This window comes from Ictalurus furcatus, chromosome 7 (assembly GCF_023375685.1).
Source record: "Ictalurus furcatus strain D&B chromosome 7, Billie_1.0, whole genome shotgun sequence".
NCBI lineage: Eukaryota > Metazoa > Chordata > Actinopteri > Siluriformes > Ictaluridae > Ictalurus > Ictalurus furcatus.
This window is the reverse complement of record NC_071261.1, coordinates 12,651,811-12,670,031: the sequence shown is the minus strand read 5'-3', so window position 1 is coordinate 12,670,031 and position 18,221 is coordinate 12,651,811. Positions and strand designations below refer to the sequence as shown.

The 18,221-nt window shown below is 42.1% G+C and overlaps 1 protein-coding gene across 2 annotated transcripts; it reads right to left on the bottom strand.

Moving 5' to 3' along the window:
• Positions 1-2,068: 2,068 nt before the first annotated feature.
• On the bottom strand, positions 2,069-13,850 carry tsc22d2 (TSC22 domain family 2). Of its 2 annotated transcripts, XM_053628531.1 has the most exons (4): positions 11,953-13,850; positions 6,536-6,589; positions 5,111-5,162; positions 2,069-4,611 (listed from the first exon to the last, which is right to left on the bottom strand). In XM_053628531.1, the coding sequence occupies exons 1-4, from the start codon at positions 13,134-13,136 to the stop codon at positions 4,366-4,368; spliced, it is 1,536 nt and encodes a 511-aa protein (XP_053484506.1). In that variant the 5' UTR covers positions 13,137-13,850; the 3' UTR covers positions 2,069-4,365. The 2 variants fall into 2 exon arrangements, with proteins under 2 accessions (XP_053484506.1, XP_053484507.1); XM_053628532.1 differs by lacking the exon at positions 6,536-6,589 and having other exon boundaries at positions 11,953-13,849.
• Positions 13,851-18,221: the final 4,371 nt, after the last annotated feature.

The following is an 18,221-nucleotide window of genomic DNA, read 5'->3' as shown; positions in this document are numbered from 1 at the left end:
TTATAATGAGGTACTATAATAAATGAGGTAATGAGATATAAATATGATGTTATGAGGTACTATAATAAATTAAGTACTATAATAAATATGAAGTAATGTAATAAATAAAAGATCTCATTTGATTGACAAGCAGTCTCAGGGGATAAAAAAAACCCTGCAGTGTCAGGACTTTGAATATTGCATTTATTTAAATACATTAAATTTGTTTTTGCAATGTAACAAAACTATTGGCATATGAAACTCCAACACCATTTAAAGGAACAAAAACATGGCTCACTTCATATTTTATCCCCCACTGGCTAGTGTGCAGAAAGAACACTAGTCCGTCCCCCCCCTTCCCCCTGTCTCTCCCCCCCTCCCCCCTCCCCCCATCATGACATTGTTCACAGCCTGCTATCTCACAACCAGAATACAAACATGAGGTATGGAAGTGGTTCGACATAAAAAAGAAAGAAAATACTAGAACATGCAAGAACATGCTAAAAAGCGACAACAATTGTGAACAATAACAAAATGTGCATTAAAAAAAAAAAAAAAATTACACTGCCTTGCATCTTTGGTTACAAAGTCGGTTGAAACGATTTTTCACAGCTTTTACTTATTTATTTATTTTTTGTAAACCCCCATCCCAACCTGAAAAGATAAAAAATTAAAAATAAATAAAATAAACACGAGTCGGCTGTGTCTCATTTGAAGAACCTTAATTAGAAGCGTGACGAGTGTCACCTCGGCTGTGTAAGAGTTCTGAGTGAAACGTCTAAATGAGACACAGCCAATGCAGTTTGTTTAAAAGGCTCAGACATGAGCACAAGTCAGATGTCGGCTGTGTCTTATTTTTCAGGGCAATAATCTTGACCGAATAGGACTGTTTTAATTTGTTGGACGTACACTTCACGTTATTATTATGATTATTATTATTTAAACAAAACACAACCAAAAGGTCAGGATTGTGCCTCACAATATTTAGGGACATTTGAATGAAACAGCCCTGACGTGAATCCTGGCTCAGCAGATGTTTTGGATTTGCGCTTCTAGTTAGGGACATTTAAACGGAACACAGCCAATGTCAGATAATCGTCTTGTAGCCTATTTACGAACATTTTACTCACTTTGCGCTGGACGATTTTAAATAGGACACAGCCGAGGTGTTGGGACTTGTGCTTGACGTTCGGGAGTCATAATTATTGGGATTCCACCGTACGACCGTCTGATCGGCGCTCAAACGATACGGCCACGCGGATCAAATCGTAACTGAAGTGCGGACGTTATTAATTAGCGACGTTATTTGATTCATTTGTGCAACACTACGCAGTGGAAATTCACAGAAAAGGAGAGGAGGACGTTTTTTTGTTTTGAAACCTGATGACGAGTTATACCTCCTCTAGAACTTTAAGATCTTCTAACCAACACTTGATCATCATGAGCAACCCGATTACGAGTCGACGCAATACTGAGCGAGATTTCTTAATAATTAGTTACGCCTATTATAAAACTCGCCACCTCCAGCTGCTTCCATCATACTATGTAGAGGTGGTGAAAGGATCCATGATGGAGGGTTGGGTTGGGGAATAGAACAGGTCAGGAACTGCTTGGTGGCAGCACCAATTGTAAAACAAAGGTTGGTACTACCTTTGGCACTAGTTTTGCCATTTTGTGGAGTACTCTTTTTAGAGTTTGGCACTACTACTGCGGAGAGTCTAAAAGTCACAGCCCTAAATCTTCCGTTTGGTGACGAGCGGTCGATTATGCTCACAACCGACACTTCATAACGAGGTTGTGCTGAACGTTTGAATTGGGGGGAAAAAAAAGCGTGTTTTAAATTTTAATTGGATTTAATTATAAATGCAAAATTCAGCAAGAACTAAACCAAGAGTAAAATCCTCTTATTTGTTTGTTTGTGCCCCCCCCCAAATTTAAAAGCGTAAAACGTACCTAGCGTAGACACCATTAAGTCGTTATAATACACAAGTCTGTTTCAAGGGTGACGGTGCTTTTTTTAAGTAAACATCCTCCATGATAGACATTTTAAAATCCAATTACTTTCTGTTTATCCTCATTTTCAGTTGACTCTTCTGCTTCATCCAATCTCTATTTGTTGTGATGCGATCGATTATTTTTTTTGACCAACGCTTGTTCCTATATAAACAAAACACTCACTCATTTTACGTTCGTTAACAAGCTTGTAGGTGGACGCGACTTTCCGGATTGTTCCTGTTGTTCTGAAGTGATTTTCTTTTTGCAGCGTTTAGAGGCGTTTCTTTTGGACATTTTCCTTCAACATCAAGTTACACCTGTTACCATTTGTTAGTGACGTTACGTTTTTTTATACGGAGGCTCCGAGGCGTGTCTCCAGTACACAGGACAAAAGCCCGTTGTAGCGTTTAAGAGAATCACGTGATCAATGAGAACCGAGGCCTCGCTTTCTGTTCAATCACATGACTGCTTCGTTTTGACTGCCTTTGGGTCGGTAGTTGGATGGGGTGAGCATTAGGACTGAAATTGTGCAGAACTCTACATTATTTTATTGCATCACACTGATATTATTGGCGCCTATAACAAAGCAGTACGTGACCGTAATTATCGTCCAGAACGACATCTCGCATCTACAATGTGAGAACGGAATGCGACTGCTTCAATCATTATACTTCATTTACATTTAGAGACTAAAACTGGCTTGATTAAACGCTATAAAACGTCCGAACTGATATCGTTCGAGGTTCACTTAGACTCTGACGAACCCAACGCACTTCGTTGTCCCATTTATTGCTACGCTGCAATAAAGTTTTTCTTCGCTCTGATCTTCAAAGTCATTTTTATTTTTCGTACAGATGTTAAACGCTCAACAAAGTCGTCATACTTAAACCACCTCTGACGTCAATCGAAACACGTCATGCCTTTTGTTTAACCCAATTGTATTGCCTACGGGCTCTTGTAACCAGAAACAGGACGAACCAATCAGGAGAAGTTTACTAGCTACCGCTAGCTACAGTGTACACGTAGGGATATCAAGGCGATTTTCAGTGGGTTTTATTTATTTATTTATCCTGCATGTCAACGTTGACAGATCACACTTCGACTTATTTTGTATGTTTCCTCATCCTCATCTGTAGAATTACTTTCTGACTACGCCACTGAAGGCTGAAAATGACGTTTTTTTAGAAACGCTTTTAAACACCGAAAGTCATCGGACTTCATCATATCCATCTTTAATGTGTTTTCTTTTCCCCCTCCATTTATTTTTGTTTCTCTCATCTGTACTTTTTTAATATCGGAAATCCAAACTTAAACACGTTTATCGAACCAATTTCATACTAAATGTTTTTATCCACTAGGCAAAATAACAATAATAATAATAATAATAATCATGTCAGTGTCGTACAGTGTAAACCCCGGGGTTGCGTTTCATGATTTGATGAGACGAGACGCAGCCGAAGCACTGTGTTTGAAAGCACAGCGGATGGGACGTACGTGTCAGCCGCGTCCCATTTCGAGCACCCGGAGGTGAAGCGTAAACCGAGCGAAAATGTAAGAGTGATGGTATGAAGAGAGAGCATGAGAGCGCAGTAAAATTCATTCGTAAATATATATATTTTTTTCTTTGTTTGTCCCCCAGAACTGAAGATCGTTCTTCACGTCTTCATTGAGGACAATCTCTGTACACACTTTACAAAAACAAACAAACAAAAAAAAACAATAGAAATACATGTACATTCACTCATGTGACCCCTTCACATTCGCAGTTGAGAGGTAAAAACAAACGGTCGTTAGTGTTTGAACCCGCTGCTTTTCTCTGCTGTGTGTGTGCACGTGCGTGTGTATAATAAACGTGTGTACGCGTGTGTGTGCGTGTGTGTGTGTGTGTGTGTGTGTGTGCACGCGCGTTTTTGCCGGCTGCACTTCGGTTCTTTAATGGGTCAAGTGAAAGAAAAACGTTTAGTTAAGGTCGGGACGTGTGAACGTAGCAGCCCTCGAATAAATAACTGACTGGTGATTTGACACAAGCAAAAAAAAAAAAAAAAAAAAAAAAAAAAATGTAATAAACAACAACAACAATATATACTGTTTTTTTTTTTTCCTTTCGTGAAGTATGATCAGCTCCGAAAAATAGACTCTTGCTCGAAAGCGGCTTTAAAAAATAAACCCTTCTCATGGCTTTTACTTCTTCTTCTTAAAAAAAAAAAAAAAAAAAAAAAGGAAAGAAAGAAAAGAAACACTTCTGTATCGTTTCTGGTCCCCACACACACTCATATGTACTCGTACACACTTACACACACACGCTCACGCAGAAAACACACATGTATACTAAAGCGCTGCTGGTTAAAGCTGGTGCTGAGCGACGTGCTCGTGGGCGTGTGCATGTGATGGTTAAGCTGAGGAGACGCTGGGCTGCTGTTGTTGCTGCTGCGGGTTCGAGGCCGGTGTTGCCGTTGGCGATGAGGTGGTGGCTGCGTGAGCCGAGAGCTGAGAGAGCTGCTCGCTGTTGGCCAGAGATTTGAGTACGGCGTTCTCGCGCTCCAGCACCGAGTTCCTCTCGCACAGCTCCTTAATCTGCTCCTTCAACACCTCCACCTCCTCGCGCACGGCGTACATCAGGTGGCTCTTCACCAGATCCTGCGCGAGAGACACATGCTTCAGAGTCAGCGTTACCAAAAACATGCTTGTTAATCCGTTCACGCTCGTACGAGTCCCCGGGTTACGAGCTGTTCCTGTAGAAACCATGACGTATGAAACGTAACGAGCGTGTTAACAGAAACCTGTTATAGAAAATTTCTTCTGACCAATCAGAGACCCGAACTCAACAGAACATTTTTTCATCTGAACGAGCCGGAGGTGAAGCCTGAGGCCGGAGCTGCATGTTGGGGACGTGTGTGTGTGTGTGTGTGTGTGTGTGTGTGTGTGTGTGTGTGTGTGGTCGAAGTGAAGTTTTCAGCAGGTACACATACTCGACACACAGGACCAGAACACCTTTACACCGTGCGGTCGTGTCAAGTTTAGTCGACCTGTCAATGAAGTGTGCTCATTCAAACATTAGGCCCCGACCACAAGGAGAGTTCGTATAAAAATCAGTGTGACCAACGTTTCTGACCGTATTGCTGAAACAGGTACTTACCATTGCTTTCTCGATTTTATTATCGATAGCGACGACGCTCGCTCCCGAGGCACTGAAACAGAAAAAGGAAGTAGTCGTCAGGACAAGCAGATAAAATAAAATACTTCAAGAGGACGCTTTAATAATCGCTACTGCAAAAAATGGCGTGTACATCCTTCCCGAAACGGAGGTGCGTCATCGTATCTGATGGTAAACTCGAGCTGACTGGAAGGTTGCGAGACAAAATCCTACAAAGGTTGAGCCATGGATCGTGACCCCGACTCCAACTCCAGCGCCAACAATCCTAACAGCAGGGGGGCGGAAAGAGCACGCCGATGCATGCTGAGATTTAAACTCGCGTCCTAACGGTCACGGAACCGTTTCCTGTAAACCACGCCACAGCATCGGCGAGGACCCACAGGTCTGTGGGTTTGTTGTGGGGTTTTTTTTGGTTAAACGCACCAAAGCTACAAAGTAAAACACGTCGTTTTCACTAGTTACGCCACACGCAGGAATCGTTGACGACGTCTTCGGCATTTCAAAGAACTTCCTAGCACTGATATAACTGAAAAAAAATTTTTTCGCATATCGATCTTTATATATATATATATATATATATATATATATATATATATATATATATATAAGATCCACGTTACACAGCTTGATACACAGCAATTCCTGTAGAAATATTACTCTGCTTTTCTTCTTCTTTTCATTTATGCGCTATTCCTTTTATCTGATGTATTCGATAAGGTCATGCTAACGAGTACTCTGGCAGGTCAGGAGCCAAACTCGTGATGGTGGACGTGGACACGGCGTCTCGAACGCGAAATCTCCTAAAGGTTCAGGCCGTTCCTCAGTCAAGGTTCATCGCAGCTCAGAGACTAAACACAGGACGCCTTCGTCTGTGGTGGCGGAAAACAACGCACACGCAAACAAAATACTACTTAAATAAACAAACAAACAAATAAATGTGTGGCGCTAATAGCTGGGGAATGACGACAGAGGTCGAACGTGGAGGATCGTGTTTCTCTTTTCTTTTTGGACACCGTTCGATTTTGTCTTTCCACTCCTGAATTCCAAAAGACTTTTGCTTGTAAAAAATAGTCCGATCCCAAAGTTGCACTCACGTTCTGAAACGCAACAGGAACTAAACTAACGCTGATCCAACAATCCAGTCCATACTGTTAAGCAAATTTAGTTGAAAGCTCAAACACACACACACAAATATTTTTTTAAATGTTTGTTCAATCCCAGCCTGTTAGTGAACCCAAGCAGGATAAAAACAAAAACACAGTTTGTCGCGTTTTTCTCCGCACGCTGCTCGCTCGTGTGCTTAAGCTGGTCGTTAAGTTAAATGAAATGCCACAGCTGGCTGGAATCTCCAACGGCATGCAGCACGCGCCAGATGCTGAAGCTAAAGCTCACGCCCACATACTGTACCTCTGAAGCCTGACGCCAGGCTGGAAGGTTTTGTAGAAAATTGTAGACGGGTTCCTGCTCCACAGAGCGCGCACACACACACACACACACACACACACACACACACACACACACACACACACACACACACACACACAGGAGAGAGAGACAGTTAGAAGGAAAGGATTGAGAAAGACAGGTGGAGTGAATAGGAAAGTCTGCGACTCCTGCTGTGGATGTGTTCTTTTATTGAAACGTCAAAGCAAAACGTGTTAAAATCAATCAGTGAAACAGCCACACCGTAATACACAAGTACGCTCTTTACCATGTCTCGCTAGGATCGGCTGACTTACTAGCCTAGCCTGCTTGCTAGATCAGATGTATATAATTTCAGTCTCTGCTGGTGATGTCACAGTTGATGACCAATCAGCTTTAAGCTCCCAAACAGCACAGATGCACACCACAGGGCCCTCGTTATTGTTTCTTTCCATCTGCTTATTTTACATTCTTTCCTATTTCTGCTTTGTTCTTCCCATCCCTCAGGACTTTCTCTCTTCCTGTATGTCCCCCCCCCAAACTTTCTTCTTATTCTCTCCTCCATCCCACCCTCTCTACAGTATATTATACTTTGTTCATTCGTGCCTTCGTCCTTCTCTTTCAGCTAGAATCATCATCATCATCACACCATCACACCCTTCAGTACCTCCAGTGTTGTGTTCCTCTCTGACGCTACAGCACGTGTTGTGTACAGAGTGTACTGTATCACGGGAGAGAGGGAGGCGACCGTGCTGGGTTCCTCAGCACGCGAATGTAAACCAAACTCTTTTCCTAGAAATCCCGGAACGCGTTGTACATTCTCAGAGCTGCACGGACGGAGTGGACTATTTTTAGACGTAATAGATCTCTGCTGGGGGTCCGAGGACCTGCGAGAGTCTTCGAGATGGTCGGCTCGACGGATAGCGGGATTGAACTCGTTAAAACAGGGACAAAAGCGCGGTTGTGACTGACGTTTAACATTTATACATAAATACCATTTCCCCTACCACTTGCACCCTACACACTAATACCTACACACTTTAAACCACATTATGGGTGTTCTCTGTCTCAGAGGCTGCACTGTTCAGGACAATTGTAACAATTATGGGATAACATCAAGTGACCTAGACACTTTCAGACCTGATTAACGACGGCTTGCTGGTAGGCGTCCAGCCTGGCGTCAAAACTAGTGCGTAGGAGAGGTTTTCTACAGATGTTCGTTTTTCCTTCCAGTTTACTGCATGTTTTTGAACCTGGAAGAACCTAGAAGAAGAGCCAATAGGGAGAGCCTACTGCTCTCCTATTGGCTGTTGAGATTCACAGAGGACACACCTCATATAGAAGCCACACACAAAAGGCTTCGGGTTTTCGGGATGTTTTTTAAATTTTTTTTTTTTTTTTTTTAAAACACTGACCTCATGAGCAGACAGAACCGGAAAATTCCACGTGGTGCAATAAACTGTATTTTCACCGAATAAACAAATTAGCGTCGTACTTGCGCTCTACTCCAGACCATTATTGAGTACCAACACCGACGGTCTTCCTATATTATGGTAAAAATATTTTCATTTTAAAAACCTCTTCGGCCCTACAGACCTGTTCCGAGTACCGCTCTTCTGGATCTTCCACACTATTGAATATTTTGGAATGTACGGCGAGCGTGTTCTGCATCGTAGCGACGATCACGACGGTGGCAGAAATGCAACCGGAGCTCTGGCGGTGTATCTAACGTTGCTGCAGCCCAACTGGACACGAGGTAATATTTTCAAAACGGTCTAACCAACCGAAAACGTTTTGTATTCCTATAACTATTAAATTAATCTCTGTACTGCTATCCTTTTTTTAAAATTAAAATTCTTACATAACTGCTGACAGCTGCAGGGGGTTCGGCGTGTCATTCGTAAACGAAGACGGAAAACAGAGGCAGATAAGGAACACGGTCACCTGTAGAGGTGTTAAATGATTTACACACAATGCTCTCCATCTCTCTCACACACACACGATGACCTACAAATCGCCGAGTGAAGCGAATAACCATGAGCTCACACAGAAACAAGGTGCGTAATTGAAACGGATTATATATTCTGATTAGGATGTTTCGTGCCGTGATCGTCAGTCGGATCAATGCCCGGTCCATAAAAGCGACGCGGAAATAACGGCTGCTTTTCTTCAGTGTGGAGAAATACAGACATTTCTCGATATTCCCAGTTGAAAGGCATCATCATGTAGACGCCTCTGGTCAAATAGACTAAAGTAAAATAAATTTTTCATTAATTTTTTAAATGCTGAGGAAAAGAACAGGTAAAGCAAGATCCCGTGTGTGTGTAAAGAAGCATCATGTGGTTGATGGTTTGCATCTCGGAGCATGCACAGACGCAGATCAAAGCGGCTCACGCGCCGTGCCGCTGCGTTTCCTCTGAAGCAGGGGATGAACGTGCAACTCAGGAACTGAAAAGCAGTCGTCTTGAGAGGAAGCCGAAAAGGAAGAAAAGAAAAAAAAAAAAACGCATCAGCAAACATCCTTTGCTGCTTTTAGTTCTACACCACAACACTTAGTTAACATATAATAAAATACATACATGCTACATCACCACCACCACCACCCCAGCCAGGTAGCGAGAACACTGCTTACCACTGCAGCACCGCTGAGAAATTCACGACCCAGCTGCACATCTTGTTTCCCTCACACACATCAGTTAATTAAGTCGAAAAAGAATACAATGCGATAACTTGCGTGCCTAACTGTAAAGTATTTACTGCGAACTCACCCATCTGTGAGCTATATCAGTATTATTGTGATTATCTGCACTATGTTTCACTTCTATAACGCTTTACTTTGTCGCTAAAGAACTCGCCATGCTTAACACCTTCCAACTTTTAGTCTTGAGAAAAATTACTATTCAAATGATATTAAAGAAGAAAACACACTTTTTTACTCAACCCCTAACATTATAGCCAGACCCCTAAGCCCCAAGTTCAAGGCCGACATGTAAAAACCTCACCGTTACACCCCAACCCCTAAAACCCAACAGCTCAAGCCAGACCTGTAAACCCCAGCTCCTTAAGCATGACCCCTAAAACCTTGGCTGCTAAACCCTGGACCAGAACTGTAAAGCCCAAAACCCTGCAACCAAGCCGATAAAACCTAACAGGTACCTAGATTCTGACCGCTCAAATCCAATCCCTAAATCCCAACCGTTACAGCCTGACCCCTAAAACACCAACTGATGCAGTCTACGCCTTAAACCTGACTGCTCAGGCCTGACCCCTAAACCCCAAATGCTCAGGCCTGACCCCTAAACCCCAACAGCTGCAGCCCAAACCTTAAACCCCAACCTGGTCAAGCCAGACATCTAAACCCTGTCTGCTCAAGTCTTACCCCTAAACCCAAATGTTCTAGGCCAACCCCAAAACTCTGAGCATTAAAGCCTGACCCTAAACCTTGACCTTGACTCAAGCCCAACCCCTAAATTACAACCGTCACAGCCTGCCCCCAAAGACCAACGGCTGCAGCCCAACCCTTACGCTCATCCTGGTCGAGGTAGACCCCTAACTTTTACCACTAAATTCACCTCTAACCCTTAACCTCAACTGCTAAACCCTAACCACTGGGCATAAACCTCAACCACTAAAGCCTGAGCCCTAAATCCCTAAAACCATTAATTCCTGCTTCTACAGCCTCCCTATCCGCCAACCACTAGAAATAAAAAAATAAATAAATCAAAAGAAGCTTAATACAACAGGAACACCAGAGTTAATAACAGCACTTACATCATGACAGCTCTAATAAACTGTGGACAGAAACGCTGCTGCTTATGAACAGAATTTTTAACAAGCTCAAATAACACTAACTCGTACACTGATTAATATACCAGCCATAACGGGATGATGTCAGTTCACAGCCGTGGCCTGGAGACAAAGTGTGATTTATAATAATAACAATAACAACACCACCACCATCAGCACTCTGGAGTTCATGAAACACATCAACTACAAATATGGTTCTCTGGTTTTGATCTCATGCCAAATTTCTCAGTTATAATCTCATCAAACCATCATGCCCTTGGGGGTGCCACATACACATACACATACACACACACACACACTTTTCACCAAGTTGCTACAAAGTTTCCCTACATGAACGTTGACGAGTGAGAAGATAAACAACCCCATCAACGTCAACATCCTGATTAACAGACTGCAGTTTTTCTCTTCCTCTTTAAAAAAAAAAAAAAAAAAAAAAAAAGAGAGAGAAAGAAAGAAAAGAAAGAATTTAATTGTGTCTTGAGTTACACTGCGAACGACCTCAAGATTTCATCGCCAGCGTTTCACCAAGTGTGTATGGTTACTTTTTCTTTTCTTTTTTCCCCCCTGAGGTTTAACGAAACAAATGAGGAGTATAATTAAAATAAAATAAAGGAACAGGAAAGCCAACTTCCGATTAGCATGCTAGCTGGACAGCACACACTTCTTTATTTCTGTCTCATCACGAAACAAGTGCGCTAAGCTGAAACTCAGGAAAAAAAAAAAGAAAGAGGGGCTATTTTTATAACAAGTTGGCTTTAGGTTGCACTCCTCTTGCCTTAAAGGGGCCCTAATGAGTGAACTTCCTCTCTGCAAAGGCCGAGATTATTGTGTATAATAAAAATCACTATACTACGAGCTTCCAATGATCACAGATTATTTCAATCGCTTCGTAACGCTTCAGGCCACGCCCCCCTGCCAGACACTACAGTCGAAAGAGTCTACAGTTTCTCAAACATAAACAAGGTTCCCTAGACTGACTGTAAATAAGAAGCCATGTTCCCTAGATTCAACCTGATGTGAATCTCTCTAGACGAGGGACGTGAAGCAGAAAAAGAGGCGTGACATTCACTAGATTGAGTTTGAACGAGTGACGCGAAGTCCCCTAGATTTATTATAAAAGGAGACGTGAAGTGCCCTAGACTGAGCGGAAATGAGACATAACGTTCCCTAGATTGAGTGTAAAACAAGAGACGTGGCATCCTCTAAGCTAAGCGTAAAGTGATGGCGTGTCGTAAGAAAGAACTTAACATTCCCTAGATTCGGTGTCAACGAGACATGGCGTTCCTAAGGTAGGGTAAATGAGCGGTACGAATTTTCCTAGGTTAAGTGTAGGTTAAACAAATGGCATCAAGTTCCCTAGACAAGCGACATGATGCGTCCTAGATTGAGGGTAAACAGGTAATACGAAGTTCTATAGATTAAGTGTAAAGGATTTTTTTTTTTTTTTTTTTTTACAGATTTAGGGCATAAAAAATAGTGACGATATTTAGTACAAACAAACAAAGAGAAGTCCGTTACAGTTAGATTATTAAACGAAGAAAGGTTCCAAAGAAAGGATGTGATATTCCCTTGGCCGAGTGTACACGAGCGCTCACCTGTCCTCGTCCCCGTCGATGGAGATGGGGATGGGGATCCCAAACAGGCTGTTCACCCCAGGGTTAGGCATAAGGTGCAACTCTTCTGCAATCAATGGCTTCCCAGCATCTTTACCAGAGCCAACGAGGGGGGCGGAGGTGGCCGCGTCCGATTTCCTCCGACTCGGCTCGGGCCCTGGGATGCCTACCGCACTCGGAACGGGTGAATTCTGGCCAGCCGTCATGGCTACACCCGAATACTGTCCGATCTGTACCGAAGGCGCAGGGGTGAGAGGCGCCATCCCCGCCACGCTCATCACTCCCGCCCAGTCCATTAGGGTCGGAACAGAAGCTCCTGATTGGCTGGCTGGTATAGAGATGCCGATTTCCCCTCCTTGCACGGGGATGGCGTGGGGCAAGTGCTGCTGCTGTCCGTACTCGGGCATCATGCTAGTTTGGCTCGTCATGTGTAGGCCTAAGGGTAACTGAGGATTTTGTTGCGGTTGAGTTTGATAAGCTTGAGGAGTAACGGGTGATATCTGGACGTGAGAGCCTTGGTTTAAGCCCGGTGCGAGAAGAGCCTGAGGAGGGACTGCCGGCTGTGCCGTTTTATTGGGGTCGTTACCAGATTCGAAAGGGTGCACAGAGGTATGCGATGCAGACAGGTCGAGCATGGTGGTGGTGGTGACGGTGACATCTGAAGCCTGGCTGGACTGAACCACTACAGAAGCACCTAATCCACTATCCCGGTCAGGGGCGAGTTCGTTGGCGTGCCTGGTCCCCTCTGCAGTCCTGCCAGTCGCCGCCTCGGGTTCCCGCTCATAAAACTCTGTGCATGTCCACCTGCCCCTGCGGAAAGGCTCTCCTGTGCCATGGTCGAGCTTAATCACTCGGAATCGTGAGCTGCAGCTGGTGGTGGTTGTGGTGGTTTGCTGACCAGGACCACCTGCTACACCAGGACCTCCAGGCTGGTGAGAAGCTCTGTGAGCAGTCGCCTCGCCTTCTCCGACACTGTTCAACGCACTGTGCGATGCCGAACTCCTCTGGTCGCACACTTCCGGTTCATAGAGCTCCGACGATGCGTCCTCAGTCCGGGATTCGTCCGGATCGTCCAGGCTCTCGGCATCATCCGCGCAGCCAACCGTGGCCACCTGAGCCTGGGTCACGCTGGTGATCTGGAAGCAGCTCTTCTTCTTGGCTGACATCTTAGAAGTGTTTAAGACACTCGTGTAGACAAACGTACGTCCTACTTAAACACGCGGAGCCTTCAAAAAATAATAATAATAAACGCGCACTCCTTTTATAAACTAAAGAAGCGACAACGGGGGGGGTGAGTGTCGCTGGATCAAAATCAGTCTATAAGCTGTTAATCTAAATGATCATACGTCATCGCTCTTCCTCTTCTTCTTCTTCTTCTGTCCTGTTGCACTCCTGACGATCGATCAAACCAAGAGATGGCCATTAAAATCGTTTAAAATCCAGGTCCATTTTAATACAAGAGTGTTTTTATTTTCGCTGGATTGAGCCGGCCTCCGTCCCGGATCCGCGGTGCACACTAGGCCGAGTTGAGTAACGCCTCTCCCGTACTTGAGCTGCCACTTTAATCCGAGGCGCGAGCTGGGGGCCCGCTTCCCCCTGGCCTCACATTTAGCATCTTATATATATGAAAATAGTGATAATAATAAACACTTCTCCAAACGGTTTGTTTTTACACCGCAACTCCGACTATCTCATTTTCCGAGTCGCGACTCGCGCTATTTCGCTTGTAAAGACACAACCGAGACGATAAACCGCTGTGAATAAAAGTGATTCGGGGCTCACAGAGTTCGGGAAGCAAAATTTCTGAAGAAAAAAAAAAAAGATTCCACCTCTCAACAAGATGGCTAAAACTCGCGGTGCATGCTGGGTAAAGAGCGCAACAGGCAGCTACGGGCGCTACGTGAGATATTGTGAATACGCAAATGGCGTACCGAGGGGCGTAAAACGTCATTAATGACGTCAGTTTTACGTTCCCGGAAATGAAGGATTTATTATCAATATAGAGATTTTTCGCTACGTTTTATACGCCACTTTAGTAATAAACCGTGTGTGTGTGTTTGTTTGTTTGTTTGTTTATGTTTGTATTAAGTCCAGCAGTAATAAGTAATCATAAAAAACTGTTAATTAATATTTTTGAATGTATTTAATGTTCTTGAAATAAATATACACCAAATTCCGAAAAAATCTTGCTTTAATCTGTATCACGACGACGCTTTATTTTCTTTACGTTCATATGTTTTTGTATCTGACGTTTATTTGTGTGTCTGTGTGTTTCTAGGCAATTTTTTGGGGCAAAGTACATACGTGATCATAATCTAGACCAATCATGTGTCGTCTTTTTATCCGGGTATTCTTGCTACGCGAACTTCCGCGTTAGCTAGCTATCTAGTTAATTAGTTAGTTAGTTAGTGGTCTACAAACTACGATAGCTAGCTAGCTGTTTAATCAAACCCTGCTAAACGTTTGTTTTATTCTCGATCTATTTTTATATCATTCCAAAAACAGACGATGATATCGCTAAGGGAACGAGTTACAGACAAGCAACTATCAGCTAATGCTAACGGGTGTTGATGGGATATGTAGTTTTTAGAGCGTAATTGCGCTACAATCCCTTAAAAGGTGAAATGGAGAACAACAGAAAGTTCAAGTCAGTACTTATGATAGGCCACGATTGAATGTATGGCATGTCCAGCAGACACCTAAAGAGTAATAAACTGACTTAAAGCTAAATAAGCAGATATACAAATATATAACTGTAATAAAATTACATAGGCTTAATTCATATTATATAAAACTTATTTAGGAATCAAACCCGAGACCAAGGTGGAATTTGTTTTTAATAGCAAGTTTAATTTTTTTTTTTTAGGTTATTAATTAATTCATTCATTTTCAGTCTTCAGTAAGCACTTTATACTGGTCAGGGTTAAGCCAGTTCCAGTGTACAAAACTTCTTAACTGTAATGAGGGCCACACTAGAGATCCTTCTGCAGATATTGTAATAAACCTCCTGGGGAAATGCCAGAAAACGTTAAAATCCATGAATTTCCGCTTTATGGACAGATCATGGTTTCTCCTTCCGCTGGATGGCGCTCATGAGAGAGTTAAAAAAAATTGCAACCTGTGTAGATTTTAACAACAAAAGAACAACAAAAGATGTGCAGTTTTACTGTAATCAGGTTAATTAATGTAGATGTTGTTCTGTAGGTTTAGTGTGTAGAAGCTAAGAACCTGTAACTACCCAAAGAACCCTTGAAGAACCCGTTATCTAAAGGGCTGCTATGAATCATATTTCAAAATTGTCTCCATAACAACATTAGATAATAACAGTTTATTTTTTGTTGTCTGTTTGTGCTGTTGTATACTATATAATGTTACACTCATTATATTACAAAACATTAAAAATGTTTTTAAAAATAAATAAATAAAAAAGTAAATTATAGGTATGAAACGTTAGTTAGACACTAAAACTAAATTAGTATGTGTATTTTGTCATAACCAGAGACGGTCAGCGTTGGTTTTGTTTACAAAAAAGAAAGAGTTTTGATACATGTTTGGACATTTCTTAGAATACGTTTACTTCAGTAAAATGTTTGTCATATTTTCAGTGTGAGATCAAGCTAACGATAAACAAAGACATCTTACACATCTTTACTAAAGGTGCCAATAATTCTGGAGCTGGCCACAGGATTCATGAAAATGAAAGAGTAATGCTTTAACGTTTTTTTTTTTTTAATTATTATTTAAATGTCAGCTTCTTAGTGATAGTAAGGTGAAAGTGAAAGCCGGAGGAGACAAATGTGGTACATTAGGGCTCACTGTGACGTGGCCATGAGAAATTTGCATTGCATTTAAATTTATTACTTCATCAGACACTCTTCTCCAAAGCAAACAAGAAAAGGATACAATTCAAGCATGAAGCAGGGCAGCTGAGGGTTAAAGTGACGTAGCCTTTACGAAGGCAGCGATCTCAAATCAAACCCAGTTCAATAAAAAAAAAAGATTCCTATGTCTAATATTTGGCAGCATCTTGTATTTTACTTGAACCGTTTTCATCATGATAATGATATTATATCATCATATCGCCCAGCCCTAGCAGGACATGACGAAGTACAGTGGGCACTTTTCACGCTTCCAGGATTTTGTTGCCAGAAGTAACTTTTTCTTTCTGTTTTTAATCCCAACCAAGTCAAACACCGTTTATAAAAAGTGTTCCAGGAAAACTGTAAACTGCAGTGGAATTCAAGCAACAGCTTGAAATATCAGCACATGTTTAAGCGGCAAATAAATCCCAACCCCCCACAAGTAGAAACAGTTCACTATATGAATAAAGCTAATCTGGCAGACTCTCAAGCTAACCTGCAGACTTTAACCTCGAGTTTGTGTCACGACATTTAACGCTAAACTAACAAATTTTTTTTTTTTTTTTTAAAATCACTCATCACACTTACGACACTCAGTATAAGTGTTAACTCTGCTCTCAATGAACTGGAAATACTGGCTCACTAACAAAAAGGCTATCAAAAACATGACAAGGTTTTTCTAGTCTTTTTCATACGTCTACAATTTTATCATTTTGCAAAGCGATTAATGGGAAGGAACTGAAATGTGGTGCACATGTACACAATCATCACCAGTGCTACCACTGGTCAAGGTTAGCTGTGAAGAGTTTATCTTTCTTTTGCTTAGATTCTTGAGATTGTTTTGTTCAATAACTAAATGAAGTCTATCTCAGCCAATCTTTTACCAAAAATCTTAATATGCTGTTAAAAAAATGTAGCACTACAACAGGACAGAGATTTAGTCTGTATTTACACATTTTAGTTAAAATTGAATCAAAATTAACCCTCTGACCAAATTTTACAATGGGTGGGTTGGTAGCGGGGGGGGAAGGGGGGTATCCAAGATGGTGGCCCATAGCGTTCCAGAATTCAGCTAGATGGTGAAGTTTAGATGACAGTAAGTCCCGCTGTGTCCTAAAAAGCACATCAGCAAATTTTTGGATGTGGTTTGAGGCTCATATTTGCGTTAGCTATATTGACGTTGATGTTTGGGGGGGGGGGGGGGTTGGCATTACTGACTACAGTTGGAATAAAGGGTACTTGGTTTTCACTTTAATATGGCCATCTTTCAGGTTCTATCGACAGTTTGTCACAGTCAAACCTGGAAGTGAAGTCTGATCACCATCGTGTATGCTTTGCAGTGCTTATTACTGAATCTTACACCATAACGTGCAAGAAGTGTAAGAACTCTGCTGAAGTTCTAGGTCTAGACATTAAAATTTCAACATTTACATCTGTTTACATAGCAGCCAGAACGCAAAGAGTGCCACAGATAAGTGTATACCGCTGTTGAACTCTCCAGGCTGATTGGTCAGAAGGTGTTGATTAGTTTTAAATAACAGCAGCTATAACAGATGTTTAATCACTATATTACAAATTTAATTTTGTTGATAAGGTTGTTGTTTTTTTGTTTTGAAAAAAAATGATGATCACTCTTCGTATCAAAAAGATACAACAATAGTGACAGATCTTGCTAATCTTAATGTTTAATGCTCAGATAAGACAAAAGTTGAAGATTGTGTGTTCTAGGTAAAAAGTTGTAGATCGTGTTCACTTTTCCCCATGAGGAAGTCCCTCCCTAGTGCACATGACTCGCTGCCTCAAATGCTTTCCTGCCATGCAGCGCATTCTCATGTCAGGAGAGAATAAAATTCCAGTGCTGCGCTGTAAACCAGAGCTGTGCTGAGAAAAAGCAGGAAGTGTCACAATGGCTCACTTCACCCCAAGCCCCCCCAACGCCACTTTGTGGTTTCCAGAAAAATCTACGAGTAAACACGGAGATGTTTCTCCCTCCTGAACAAGAGGCTTCGGATTGCTACTTCATGTAATCCTTTTACACATATTTGACTCTTAGGAATCTGTGAAAATCTTACACACCATCACACACTGCAGTGACTTTCACTTGTGGGTGTGTGACTGAATGTCAACACGCACCAGAAGCAGGCAGCTGTGTTTGCCCTGTTGCTGAGTGATCCACCCTTGTCCGTAACTCACTGTGGTTTTAGAACATAACCTAACCAAGATACTGGACACAAAGAGTGTGTGTTTGGTAAAATAATAATAATATTAATTTTTAAGCGTATATGCACAAGTAGTAGTGCTTTATGGTCAGTTGTATTAACATGATTAATATTCTAATACTATCAATGTACTCTGTTATTGCTTCTGTAGCAAATTTACACAACTCGTTCA

What these genes read in the sequence shown, in the direction of transcription:
- tsc22d2 (XM_053628531.1), bottom strand. Translation starts at nt 13,136, where the DNA reads ATGTCAGCCAAGAAGAAGAGCTGCTTCCAGATCACCAGCGTGACCCAG. An exon ending in ATCGACGGGGACGAGGACAG is followed by an intron (nt 6,590 to 11,952) that starts GTGAGCGCTCGT and finishes TCTGTGGAGCAG; the next exon opens with GAACCCGTCTACAATTTTCT. An exon ending in CCTGGCGTCAGGCTTCAGAG is followed by an intron (nt 5,163 to 6,535) that starts GTACAGTATGTG and finishes TTTCTGTTTCAG; the next exon opens with TGCCTCGGGAGCGAGCGTCG.